General features: G+C 32.1%; 2 protein-coding genes across 11 annotated transcripts in view; one reads left to right on the top strand and one right to left on the bottom strand.

The window, feature by feature from the left end:
• Positions 1-14230, bottom strand: part of LOC113401991 (protein rolling stone-like) — a 234273-nt gene that overhangs the window by 64052 nt on the left and 155991 nt on the right. The window lies entirely within an intron of this gene.
• Positions 84-14222, top strand: Stj (straightjacket). Of its 10 annotated transcripts, none has more exons than XM_026642113.2 (28): positions 84-449; positions 565-646; positions 723-1098; positions 1209-1340; positions 1419-1678; positions 1754-1900; positions 2045-2158; positions 2788-2970; positions 3266-3400; positions 3772-3864; positions 4244-4300; positions 4935-4988; positions 5901-5981; positions 6066-6140; positions 6408-6512; positions 6805-6876; positions 7435-7640; positions 8255-8409; positions 8633-8692; positions 8772-8865; positions 10686-10787; positions 10884-11151; positions 11288-11410; positions 11477-11602; positions 11685-11796; positions 12360-12377; positions 13114-13517; positions 13736-14222. In XM_026642113.2, the coding sequence occupies exons 1-28, from the start codon at positions 337-339 to the stop codon at positions 13829-13831; spliced, it is 3843 nt and encodes a 1280-aa protein (XP_026497898.2). In that variant the 5' UTR covers positions 84-336; the 3' UTR covers positions 13832-14222. The 10 variants fall into 10 exon arrangements, with proteins under 10 accessions (XP_026497898.2, XP_026497900.2, XP_026497896.2 ...); XM_026642115.2 differs by having other exon boundaries at positions 2045-2164; positions 4962-4988; XM_026642111.2 differs by having other exon boundaries at positions 2045-2164.

The following is a 14230-nucleotide window of genomic DNA, read 5'->3' as shown; positions in this document are numbered from 1 at the left end:
AACACAAGTTATGCTTACACGTATAACTGATACACATACACCGACACGAGTTTAGCCGAATGAGCTCGCTGGCAGTCGTAACGCGCAAGGAGCGCGGAGCGCATGCTCGGGCTTCGCTCCACTGCGACTGCGCTGTGGAAGCCATCGGCCACCGATTGTCCTTATCAATGTCGAGAGTTTACTAGAACAAGTGGCCCAAATACGCGGATTTTCATACAATTCGAGAGGAATCCCATAAAAATCAATCGGTGTCTATAAAAAGAAATCTTGATTGGAAAATGTATTAAATGTAAACATTCTGTACAGTAGGGGGCCTCATTAGATTAAGTGTTTCTGATGTGCTACCGTACTGGTATTTTCGTGTTATTACTGCTGTTAATATCCTTGGATTCCAGGGATTGTTCTTCCAATATACAATATGACGTTGCTAGTAAAATATCCTTTAACACGTAAGTATTTCATACATTTGTAGATTCTATAATGTCGATAGTGATAATTGTACAACATAATTAGTAATACATTACAATTATATTTTTATTTAAAAATAAAATGTCGAATACTTAGCGTTCAAGCATGGGCAGTTAAGCTTGGAACAGAATTATATCACTTTGGAGAATTTATTACGAGAAAGAAGGAAGTTCAAGACGTAAGATCCTTTGCATTTATTTTATTATTTCAATTTGTTTTAGATTATTTATAGTAAATTATGCATATTATTTTAGAGCTTTAAGTCAGCACAGATTGAATCAAGAGATGGGGAAAAATTGGTTCAGAACATGGCAGACGATATACGTGCAATGATGGAACTTAAAATAAGCGCAGTTAAACGAATTGTGGAAGCGGCAGAAAATATGGCATTCGATAAACAAAATGAACCAGTACCTGAAGATTTTCAGTTCTACAATAGCAAAGAAATGGAAGACCTTTACGAAGACCAATCGTTGACGACGACTCCTGAACCAGAATTTACAATGGAAAACTGGATAATACGACCTCCGTCAAAAAATGCACATTTGCTACAAAATCCTCACTATTCTAATATCCCTGTTAATATTAACATTAGTAGTGTCCATGTCCCAACAAACGTATACACCTGGGGTGAGAGTAATTCTAATGATATTATAATTGATATTTATTAGTGTAACACTTATTATTATAAGTGGGCTATCTAGAATAATCACTAATAATGTAATAACTGTTGATTTTAGCAACTGAAGTCATCAAAGGTATTCACTGGTCAGAAGGTTTAGATACACATTTTATTAACAATTATCAAAGCGATCCAACGTTATCTTGGCAATACTTTGGTAGCTCAACTGGGTTTATGAGACACTATCCTGGTAATAGATAAACATTAATTTAATTTTATAATAATTATTTACATTGAAAGGTAACTTTTAATTTATCGGATTTTGCAGCAATGAAATGGCGTGCTGATCCTGTTGATATATACGACTGCCGCACGAGAGCTTGGTACATGGAGGCAGCTGCCAGCCCCAAGGATGTTGTTATTTTAGTTGATCGTAGTGGGTCCATGACAGGCCAAAGAAGGGATATAGCCAAACACGTAGTCACCAATATCTTAGATACTCTTGGCAATAATGATTTTGTTAGCGTTATGACTTTTGCTGATACTGTGGAGGAAATTGTACCGTGTTTCGAAGATTCTCTTGTTCAAGTTTGTATAAAAACTTGTATTATGAACCTCAAAATAGAAAAGATAATAATTTACACCATAATTTTATGCTTTTAGGCTACCTTGGCAAATCTACGGGAATTAAAATTGGCATTAGATAATTTTGAAACAATGGAAATAGCTAATTTCTCGGCGGCTTTGACAAGAGCGTTTGAGCTGTTAGAAATTTATAGAAATAATAGCGGCGGTGCCAACTGTAATCAGGTATAAAATTTATTTTTTAAACATAATTTTTACCTATAAAAATATTCAAATATTAATATACTGAGTAATAATATCCCTCTTAATAGCTTTTTAAAGTAGTTTAATTTTAATGCAACATTTGTTTTAATATATGTAAATATCTAGGCAATAATGCTTGTCACTGATGGCGTTCCGTACAACTACAAGGAGTTATTCGAAAGATTCAACTGGAAGTACGAGACCCCAGTGCGGGTGTTCACTTATCTGATAGGTCGCGAGGTAAAGGTAGTACCACTCCAGGTATTACTGTGTGTCGTAGTCATTGTGGGACCTGCATAATGTATCCCTTGTACCTTCTACCAGTACACCTTGAATGTGGTACTTTTATTTCTTCTATTATCCTATGTAATGTCGTATCTGCATGCCTTCTAATTTGTCATTTAAATGTAATTCCTTCTTCCATTATCCATGTTTTTGTTGCTTCGCTTGAGGATTATGTTTGTTGTTATTGTCGTTTTTGTGGTAATATTATTTTGTATGTTAAAATAACGAATGCAAGAGACTTGATCGTATATTTGGTATTTTTTAAATATTTTTTTTAGTAGATATCCTAATTTAACTTAAATTACGTAAACTATGTAAATTTCATTTTTTTTTGCGATTTTCCAAACATAGATAGATGTAGATATAAATTTATCAACTTTAATTGCATAAAAATGTATATTGGTAAAGAAGTGGATGGCTTTTAGAATTTAACTAACAACTTTTGATAACCTGTCGAGTAGCCTTTAGTTTATTAGGTTCTTAATGCTTTTTCGCAAGGCTGCCTCAGATATCATATCACTCTTACGTAGAAACAGTGACACGTGACACTGTGAATATAATAATATTTAGCGAGGTAACTCCAGGTAGCGGACGTGAGGGAAGTGAAGTGGATGGCTTGTGCGAACAGAGGGTTCTATGTGCACTTGAGTACGTTAGCTGAAGTACGAGAGAGGGTACTGGAGCATGTCAACGTATTGGCGAGGCCGTTGGTACTGCAGCGAGAAAAACATCCTGTTGTCTGGACTCCTGTTTATGCAAATGTTACGGTAAATATTAATACGAAAAATATTATAGGATTGATTATTTTATAATTCGTAACATATCTATAAGTTGTTTGATGTTTTTCCGCAAATGATCTGCGTATCAGTTTATTTCAGTTGTTTTCATGACTTTTTAATTAATGTACTTAAATATTGGTTAAAATATTCAATTAATTATAAGTTAGTCTCCTATACCGTGACTTTAGATGACAATGTTGTCGATTATTTAAAAATATTTTATTATTTGTAGTAATTTTTAGTGACTTTTTAAATAACATATATTTATACTGGCGTTTATTAGGATCCCAAAGTGGCAGATTATTTATGGGAGCAACGTGAGAGAGCTGAACAAAAAGAGAGGTTTATGAGTCAACGTAGGGACAAGGCGCTGTTTAATTCGGAGAAGGAACAGAACAGACGGTGGAAAATAACTCAGGTATTAAGACATTATGAACATGTTCTCATGGCTAATTTCGGCTATGGGCACCAATCTCCAAAAAGACTTGCCAACTGCACAGGGCTTATTGTAGTGCACTAGTTAGTGCACGATAAGATGGTAAAACAGACACAGCACCAGATTTTCCATGCTTTTTGAAGGACAGTAGTGTAAACAATGTTAATTTTCAAATTCAAAACTGCTAGAGATTTTTTTGTCAGCAAAACCCAACTATTTTTATTGGTTCAAACTTAGTCTTAAAACCTAATGCTCGGAATCTGCATCCAAATCCAAAGAAAATAATTGTTACAATTAGCGGCTGTGAAATATTAGTTTTAAAAATTGTTCATGAACATGTAACTTTGTTTCAGATGAAACAGGGTCAGTATAGCGAACTTGGAAATTCTAAATACCAACTGATGACGTCTGTTTCGATGCCTGTTTACGATTTACGACACAATGAGGTGAGTTTTCGTCTTAACATAAAAGCGTTCAAATTTTCTTAAAATCCCCAGAATATTGTGAGTCTTGAAAAGAAGATTAAAGCGACTCTATGAAGACTTATTTAGAAATTATCTCTTTATTCTTCTTTTTAAGTGACTGAACTGTAAACCAACTATTCCAAATTCAAAAATTTACTTTATGCATGAGAAAAGATTATTTTTATTAATACAAATTTTTACAGATTGGTTTATACTTATGTTTCCTAATAATATTGGACGTAAGCTGCTCCTACTTTTCATTGCTGTAAATATATTTTAATGTATATATTACTTCTTTATGAAATGTGTATAATCAAGTGCCTTTTAATAATATTCAGTTTTGTTTGATGGTTTCCCTCAGAACATCACAGAGAATGTACTGATAAATGAAGCTTACTGGGTATCAGTTACAAAAGAGGTACTACACTTAGAAAGTTTTGATGATTTTAATGTAAAGTTTTTGCAAGATACAAGAGAGTTTTTATGATTTAGTTTTTTGGATTTCAGTAACGGTAAAATCTTATTTGGCCCCGTTAGCGATGCATCTGTCCTCGATAGATGTGGACCGCCCGGTCTCGGTCGCTAGACGACTGACGATGTGTTGTTTAACCCTTTTGGCTTACTGTAGTATAGTAGTTTTCTACTAGATAGTAGGCGTAGACCACTAGGGTGTTATGAATTAACTTTTCTATCAGTTATCAAAGTTATTACTTTTGTGCAAGAATGACCATCTATATTACGCACACTATCTAATCAATAACAAGTATTTTTGCCTGAATTTAGCGATGTCTTCGTAGAGACATTTTAAACATTGACTTGTATTATGAAAGTAAATGTAAATATTTTTCATTAAGAGTTTTCTGCAGCCCGCCATGAGAGACGAATGGGGCTTTTGTATTTGTTAAGTTCAAAGTATTGTATCTAAGAATGACAAAACTTTTGATATACTAAAGACTTTTTAGTGTAATTAAGTTTTCTCATTTATAGAGGAAATTTTGATTACTAGTACAGGTTGTTATAATGCATTTACCTATATGTTGTTAATTTTATTGCATTCGTACGTCAACAACCAATCGCAGTCCGTAGAGGAGAACGGCCAGAAGGAGGTAGGCATTCGCTCTCATCAGACTAGTGTGAGTGGTGATGAATGAGCGTCGACGCAAGATGAAACATTTCAAACAGACCCCACGGAACAGCTGAACAGAACCAAAACATAAATATCAAACAATACATAACTATGACAAATAAACACATTAACATGCAAATCATATATTAAAAACTTCTTTAAAACGTTCCTGTGCGGTTTATTTGAAATAATCATATTATTATAAAATTATAAATTGTTCTGATTTATTTCTACCTGAATTATCAACCTGAAATTCGAATTTAAAATTTAAGTTTAAATAATAGAAAACAATCAAATTAATTAAGGAAATAAATTTTCAAAATTTGAACCATGTGATGGATGATACGTCTAATATAATGATTATGATTTTTCATGTTTATCTTTGGACTTGCTTACATTTATAAAAAGTATTTACAATGTCAACAGATTCTTGCAATGGACCGGAAAGGGTACCAGCCCATCTAGATTGTAGTGGGTTTTAGTATAAAGTGTAGTGTTTTTTATACGATAAAAGTCGTAATTTTTGATTGCGTAGAGTGCTAGAACCTGTAATGAAAAATCATTTAAATTAGTAATATTGAAGTTAAGTAGTTCGTAAATATATTTATATACCTAACGGGGCGTAGATGCTAGACGAAAAATAACTATTTGCTAGAGATAATAAAACTTTAAACGTTTATAATATTTAGTAGAAATTATAATAACAATAAATATGGGTTGAGTAGTGATAATCATTATTTATGCATTGATGTATATTTTATTTAATACATTATAACCATACCATCATTTTGAATTTTTAGCATTTTCGACAAATTTTATATTTTTGTCTTAAAATTATAGTTATTATTTGTGTATATTTACGTAAAACTTAGAGGATTTTAAACATTTTCAGATGCGTATAGCGAGATTATTGGGAGTGGCAGGAACTGACGTTCCCCTTTCTGAAATTCAAGCCTTAATGACACCATACAAGGTTACTTTAAATTGATCTTCAATTGATTTATTAAGTAATTAGCAATTATTAATCGAATACATGTGAAACATTTGATTCAAACAGATCGGCGTGAATGGCTACGCGTTTATTGTCACTAATAATGGATATATTTTAATACATCCTGATCTACGGCCTGTTGTAAGTAAATAAGTTTAACTTGTTAATATAAGTCTAAGCAAATACTTCATAGATGAACAAGAGTATTGTTTGATGTGAATTTCACTTTCCAACCGTTGAATGTCGGATTTATGTCTCAGGATTCTTTGTAATAATATAGGTTTACTCAATATGTTTTCATTGCGTAGCTCAAACACAGATTTGAGACTGAGCTTCAGTAATATTTTACATATTATATATAGGTATCCACTAGGCCATGTCGGCTCAAGGTGAAATATTTCTTTACAGTTTCAACAAATCTTAAAACCGAGCTACAACAGTGTGGATATGATTGAGGTCGAGTTGTTTGATGACGACAGGAGCCCTAGAAACTTCAGCAAAGAATTAACAGCGGTAAGGTCAACACAAAAATATTCTTATAATGTCATATTCTATGTCTTTATTCAATATAGAAGGACTTACTTATTAGTCAAAGTAAAAAATACCACCGGTTCGAAAAATAAAATTCCCAGACCGAAAAAAATCGGTGTAGGAATTATGTACAATTTTCAATATTAGAAAGACAATCGTTTGACTCCGTCACTGATATAATAAAATTTATGTCGATATAGAAGAAAATTATATTAGGAAACATACAATTTCTGTGATATCAAATAATTCATGATGTTAATGTTCCGTTTTTCAGCTCCGTAAGGAAATAATTGATCAAAAAACTGGAAACAAACTGATGAACATAAAATACCACATGGAAGACATGGTAAGCTTAGTGAGCCTTATTTTATCATGATGCAAGTTACATCACAATTCAGTGACAAAGTAACAATATTATTCATTACTAGTTATCGGCCTCGACTTCACTCGCGTTTAAGGGGTTGGTCGTGGTGCTATGACATAAAAAGATAGCCTATATCCATCCTTGGTGTTCAACTTTGCTTTATACATTAAATCTGTATCATCGGTTTAGTGGTTCGACCGTGATCAGACAGACAGAGTTACTTTTGTAATTTTAATATTTGTGTAGATTGTTATTATGTATTTAGTGAACAGTAAAAAGCAACAGCATTAGGAGCTTCCAATTTTTTTTGAAGTCAGTTAAAAATAAAATACTATTGAAAATGTTGGTTTTTAACTATGCGTATAATAAATTTTATTTCATTACATACTTACAACAATTTCAATATGATATTTATACATTTTTTTTTTGATGTAATAGGAGATACATTTCAAGGTCAAATTTGTATGCTACATTTATGTGTGTAACGCTTCAAAATAAGTGTATTTATGAAACGAGTTCTGAGTTGCTCTTATTTTACAGAAAAGGGTATCACGTGGCAAAAGACATTACTATTGGACTGGTATAAGTGATTCACCGTTTACACTCGTTGTGTCGATACCCGAAAACTATGGTCGTCATCGTATAACGCCTCCTCCGACAGACGATATTCACCGTCTATCGCTAACGTCTAAAAATATATCCGCACGCCAATATCTGTCCAATAAGTGGAGCGTTCATCCCGATTGGTATGTAAACAATCTATTATGATTTAAACATCTTACAATGATAACATTAAACTTTGTCTTCGTAATTGCACATATTATATATTATATATATGACATGTTAATTAATTTCATAAATATTAAATTTATTAGTTAACATGTCCATTAAAATTATTTATTTTTATTCGATAACTTAATTTTCAAGTATTATTAGCGTAAACTGTCTATGAAGCTGTTATATTGACTGATTGAATTATTAATAATATTATTAATCATTGATTTATTCATGTCATTACGAAATATAATAAAAAAATGAGAATAAAATCATATATCTTCTTAAGTCTTAAGGCGTAAGATTAGAGCTTAATCCTAAAACACAATGATCCACTGCGGACTAAAATGATAAACAAAAAGGTATTTCCAAAGGGACATAACATCTTAAAAGTGACATAATATATCAAAAGAGTAGATAGTACCTAAATTAGCAGGGTTGGAAATTCTCATTACGTAACTCATTTGAAAGTTTGTTTTCCAATTTTATTATAATTTAAAAAAATAACTAAGTATATGGAGTTTTTTTTGCACGCTTATGAAACCTAATAATATGTAGCAATGAACATGTTTATCGTTTTTTCTAGGTTGTATTGTCGTCACTACGAGCGAACATTTTCATCACCGGAAGCTGAACTGCTCTATTTCTTGGAAAGGGTCGCGAGGCCGGGCTGGCGTTGGCCCGCCAAGCCGCGACCTCCTGAACACCACAAGAACAAAGGACATGAGCGGCATAGTGAAGGTAATTCATTATTATTTTCATTTGATTCTATAAGTGTCAGTTTAGATATTTTTTCCGCAAAATAATGGCGATGGAGAATTTCTTTTGATTGACACACGATTCAAATATAATAATGCCTTGTCATGTACAGAATGTACATACTTTATAAATTAAAATAACTTATTATAATTTTATTAACATATTTCACACGGTTTAAATTTAATTAACATTTATTCTTTTTCAGGTACAGAAGCAAGAGAAAGAAATAAATCACCAAATATTGCTCCACGAAATGAGTATTATTGTGAGTCCTGTATATTATACAGTTTTGGTGAAAATAATTGCAACTGAAGATATCATAACATTTATGTATATATTTCTAGGCGATCATGGATTAATGCAGGCTCTGGTGTATGATGCTAGAAACACAGCATGGTTTAACAAAAGCATATCGGATTCTGCATCAGATGATAAAGCGTAAGTATCGATCATTTTAATTGTTATGTTTTTAATAAAAAAAAATTAAAATAAGTGCGCGAAACTCGGTAAGCATCTGTGATAGTACGTAGTGAAACCTTTTTGCGCAAATAATCGATTCTTTATTAAACGTTACAGGTAAAAAATACGTAATTAATTTCGATTTTGATCATTTACACAGATTGCAACTAAAGAGATTTCATTTCACCTATTATTTTTTTTTTTTTTAAATATGGGTATTAGTTTCTAAACTTCACACGTGTATTATCAACAATTCAATTACATGACTAAATACAATGCATGTACAATATACCTACGATACACTATAAGGTACTGATGATTTACAAAATTGACGTTTTTACACATTTTATGTTGCCTTTTACCCGGATAGCCCATTGACTAAAGTGATTGGATTATTGCCGAGGTAAAGTATAACATGATGAGGAATGGATTAATACGGTATAATTTGAGTATTTACATAAAAAAGGTTTTGGAGGTTGATTAATATTTAATTAAAATAAAATATTATCCTTAACAGTTTGTTAATACGTTGTTTTTTATTTAAATCATTAATTATTGAACTGCGGTTGGGGTAAAGATAGCATTTGGTAACTTAATGAATTATTTCTAATAAGTAATGTGCAATCCAGGATCAAGTAAGTACTAGGTTTGTTTATAAGTATGCGGTCTTACTTAATGTTTTATGCAGCTGATGGATCAAAGTAAGTTAAGATAATCCGGAAGATATATTTTAATATGTTGCATTGTTTGTCGTTCAATTGACAAGAACTTAGTGATCGAGATTTGATATTATACAACAAGACAATTCCCGATTAGTTGACGAAACTTCCTGCCTTTTTCTGAGTATATTTTTATAGACATATTATTTTGAAATTAGTAGCAAATAGTATTTTTACTAAAAAGCACATATGAATATAATTTCAATTAGTTATCCTCAAAAAACTATACTATTTACTTGTTGGTAGGGCTTTGTGCAAGCTCACCTGGGTGGGTACCACCCACTCATCAGACATTCTACAACCAAACTGCAATACTTAGTATTGTTTTTTTCCGGTTTGAAGGGTGAATGAGCCAGTGTACCTACTAAGGTACAAGGGACATAACATCTTAGTTCCCAAGGTTGATGGCACAATGGCTATGTTAGGAACAGTTATTTCTTCTTTCAGTGCCAATATCTATGGGTCATGGATATCACTTAGCATCCGGTGGCCGATTTACCGCCCACTGACATATATCGTGAAAAAACTATATTTTTTATACATAAAATATAGATAGTTCAACTGCAATGTTATATTATGGTTTCTGTTTCGATGTGCATTGCAAACATTTCAAACAAGATCACATTACACATTGCTCATAATATATTTCACATTTTAATTGCTAAAGCAACAGCACCCTTGGAAATGAAAACATTTTTCGGAAATTTAGATAAAAGATAGTAGATATTATGGCAGTCAGATAACAATAAATTTACCAGCTCGTGGAGACAGGAGCTTCTGTTTTACTTTTTGCTTAATTTTACGTGTTATTTGCAGCTATCAACGCAAGACGGTTAATATTTTTGATGACCACATGCTGTACTTAAAAGTGTATTTGGTAGTGCAATATATTAGCTGTATTTTTTTTTTATTTTATATTTTATTCCTACTTTATTTTATAAAAATAAATTTTAACCGGAGTGACTATTGGACTCAACTATAATATTTATAATCTACATATTCTAGTTTTACAAAATATGTTCTTGATGGTGTTTTCCAAAGATTTTATGCAAAGTATTCTTATTACATGATTGTCCGCAGGGCGGAGTTTATTCAACGTTTTGGATACATAGTTGCTTTCCTTGCAACGCACAGCGGCTTGACACGCTGGCAAACTCACCCTTCAAGGGACTACGATGACAAGTGAGCTATTATAGATAAACTATGAAATAGTTCACACATGACATTATATTAGAAAAAAAAGTTTCTAAAAATAATTTTATATTAATGATTATCTAGACCTGAATTCGGCAAGCAATGGCCTCGTGCAATAGACGAGGTGTGGTATCGTCGAGCCGTAGAACAGCACTACGTGGATCCCCTCAGCTTTGTTTACAGTGTGGATTTAAGTACAGAAAAGTTTCCTTTGAACGTTAGCTCTGCTACGGTTACGGCATCACACGCTGTGTTCCATGGTGACGGACATAGAAAAACACCAGCGGCTGTTGTCGGCTTCCAGTTTAAGCATGAACGATTGAGTGAGTGGTTCGAAAACATTACGACATCGGTAAGTTGCTTTAAAAATTATCTTATGAAAAACTCAAGAGTAATTTAATATATTGATTAATATATTAAATCGCTCTTGAGTTTTTCAAAACAACAAAAAACATTGATTTATGTAAACCCTATTTAATGCTTTTTAGTGCGAACACAACAAGGAATGTGTTACATGTTTATCAGATAATTGGGACTGCTTCTTAGTAGACAGTAATGGATGGATCGTTGTCAGCAAAGACACAACTCAGACTGGTCAATTTTTTGGCAAGGTTAGTTTTTCATTCAAAATATTCGGGTTTCTTAAACTGGCATTGTACATTTTTATCCCTTTGCAGATAAGACCAGACATTATGATGCGGTTAGTTGAAGAGGAAGTATTTAAACCAGTCCATATTATCGATTACCAAGCCGTCTGCTTCAGGGAGAAAAAAACTACTAATCCTGCATCTTCATTGTTAACGGTATTCATAATAAAAACATTTTTGTAGCCGGAATACCACATTAACTTACTCCATAATAAACAATATCATTCACGAATTTCAGCCCCTGGAAAACTTAAGGCTTATAATGGCATGGTTCCTTGCTACAACCGTCTGGATTTACAATTCAATAGCGGTCGGATTGGCTCAAGCTTCAAGTTACTCTTTCGACTATGGTATGTTTTTTAAGTAAATCTCTATAGATGTTATGTGTTTTACAACAATTGTGTTTAATGCATCATAACTAATTATTGGAATAGAAACGGCAATTTAAGGTATTTAATTAACTATTTAAAAAATATTAAGTCGATGTCGCTCTTGCGCGTTGTCAGCATGGTCTGTAAATTGTGCATGACAACGAGCATAAATTCAATACCTTTTTTAAATTACCAAATGTATATGTGCTAGTTATTTGATGTGCTTTGTGTACTTAAAAAAAAACTCGCTGAATGACAAAGACAATACCGACACATTATGTATTAAATATTAAAAATTTAGGTACTAATGATTTCGAAATCTAAACGGGTCTTTACTAATCTCGCAATTCTATATCACAATATAATTACTCCAAATCACTTGTTGCACATTTAGGATTAAACTACTTGAGTGCATGTACTGGTCTCTTATTGACTCGGGATAATTTTAGTTTATAGATATATCAAAATTCTATCATGGAGTCACAAATTGGATGTAGCCAAAATGTTCTATGACAGTAGTAACGACTCCATCTTGTTTTCAGAGTTTCTTACACCCACTGGTGAGTTTATAGATCGAGCACAGTAGAGAGTGTTGTTAAATGGCACTGATGGAATTTCCGACCATTCTTTGCTATTTTACACATCAGTGTTTATTGGTAGATTAAATTTCGGAATGTGCATGTTTAATGGTTATCTTTATATCCATTATATCATAGAATAGATCGTTAATCCCTCAAAGTTATAGTTTACCCGTTATTACGGCGGATGCATCATGCAATATCCCATTGTAAACGTATTTGTTGTAGTTGCTTTTCTATGCATGTATGTACACAGAAGCGTTTAAAGAACAATTTAAGCTTTTACAACTGCGTCTATTATATGTCATCATTTAATAAGTTTATTTGTTTCGTCGTCCGGTAAAATATTTAAAAAAATTAAAGTTTAACCCACTACCTTTGAACTTTATTTTTATATATTTATAAAATTTAATGTACCTAATGATTTTACTTCTGCATGAAACTCCTGAAAGAAAGTATTTACATTGCCAATATACATTCTTTCCTCAAAACGCTTAACGGTTTCAAAAATATTTGTTGTTTTATGTACATAGTTTTATTTATATAATAAAGTCTCCCTTTATCTGCAATACATACTTTTTCTACAAATCTAAGTGAATGTTTTAGAAATACCGCCTTTTTTTAATTAAGTTTATCCAACTTTAAAAATAACGTTAATCTGCATGTAGGAGAAAATTAATATTGATATATTATTATACCCTTATCTTCTCTAACGCAGTTGCCTATCAGAATTACGAGAATGACGAAGACACTGACGATCCATCTATGTCAAAACCACCAACGCGTATGCTGGAGAGAGATTTCGAGAAGCTTGTCCTTATAAATCGGACGCGGCCGACGCCTTGCGATAGAGAAATGTATCTTTATCAATTAGATTACAAAAATCTCGACGAGAAACTGAATAAGCCAGTGCGTGAATGTGACCGACCATTCTATGCGCAGTTAGTAAATTACACGAACATGCTGCTAGTTGTTGTTGACGCGATGTGCGCGAAGGTCGAAGTACCCATATTCTCGATAGATGCGACCGAAGTCCAGTACAATGAATCGTTGCCTTGCTTAAAGCATATGCATCCATTATACAGAAAGCAACCGAACTCTTGTATTCGGAACCATACTGAAGTACGTACATATTTAACATAATAAATACATATCTTTTTTTGATCAATTGAATGTCATCCGAAAATTATTTTTAAATAATGGAATAGATATATAAAAAAAATGTCTTTCGGATATACATTGATTTAAGGCAAAAATCTGAAATGTTAATGTAATTTTTTTGCATAGAGACGTCAGTCCTAAAGTTCTTTTATTCACCAACTCTATATAACTTTTTCCAGGAGAGTAATATTGACATGTGCGGGCGCGGTAGTCTACAACAGAAGAACATACTTTGGGTAACTCTAACCATAATTATAATCCTTCACTACTTCTAATTTAAAGCAAACATAGCCAAAGTCATTTAAAAGAATATTTATCATATGTTTCCTAAAATTTTATTAAGAGTATTTGTTATAAAGTTCAATAGATTATATTTATAAGTGTTTTTCATATAACTGCATTAATTTATTTTGAAATAGTTTATATTGTACCTAATTACAGGAAAATTGAACATGTCATGCTACATATCAATGAGTAATTATTGTATTCCTATTACATATTTTAAAGATTCTTCAGATGTGGAGGATTAAATCATATCAACTAGTATTATCACTTTTACTAATAATTCTTGAATCTTCAGAGTTCTATTGATTTTAATTGTACATAAAATTTTAATTAATAAGTATAATTCGAATTTCAATATAAATAAACGCTTATTTATTGAATTAAATTTA

This window comes from Vanessa tameamea, chromosome 2 (genome assembly GCF_037043105.1).
Source record: "Vanessa tameamea isolate UH-Manoa-2023 chromosome 2, ilVanTame1 primary haplotype, whole genome shotgun sequence".
Lineage (NCBI taxonomy): Eukaryota > Metazoa > Arthropoda > Insecta > Lepidoptera > Nymphalidae > Vanessa > Vanessa tameamea.
Note: the sequence above shows the minus strand (reverse complement) of the source record. Positions and strands in the feature narration are given on the sequence as shown.

What these genes read in the sequence shown, in the direction of transcription:
- Stj (XM_026642111.2), top strand. Translation starts at nt 337, where the DNA reads ATGTGCTACCGTACTGGTATTTTCGTGTTATTACTGCTGTTAATATCC. An exon ending in GACGGTGGAAAATAACTCAG is followed by an intron (nt 3,401 to 3,771) that starts GTATTAAGACAT and finishes ACTTTGTTTCAG; the next exon opens with ATGAAACAGGGTCAGTATAG. An exon ending in GTATTCGGAACCATACTGAA is followed by an intron (nt 13,518 to 13,735) that starts GTACGTACATAT and finishes AACTTTTTCCAG; the next exon opens with GAGAGTAATATTGACATGTG.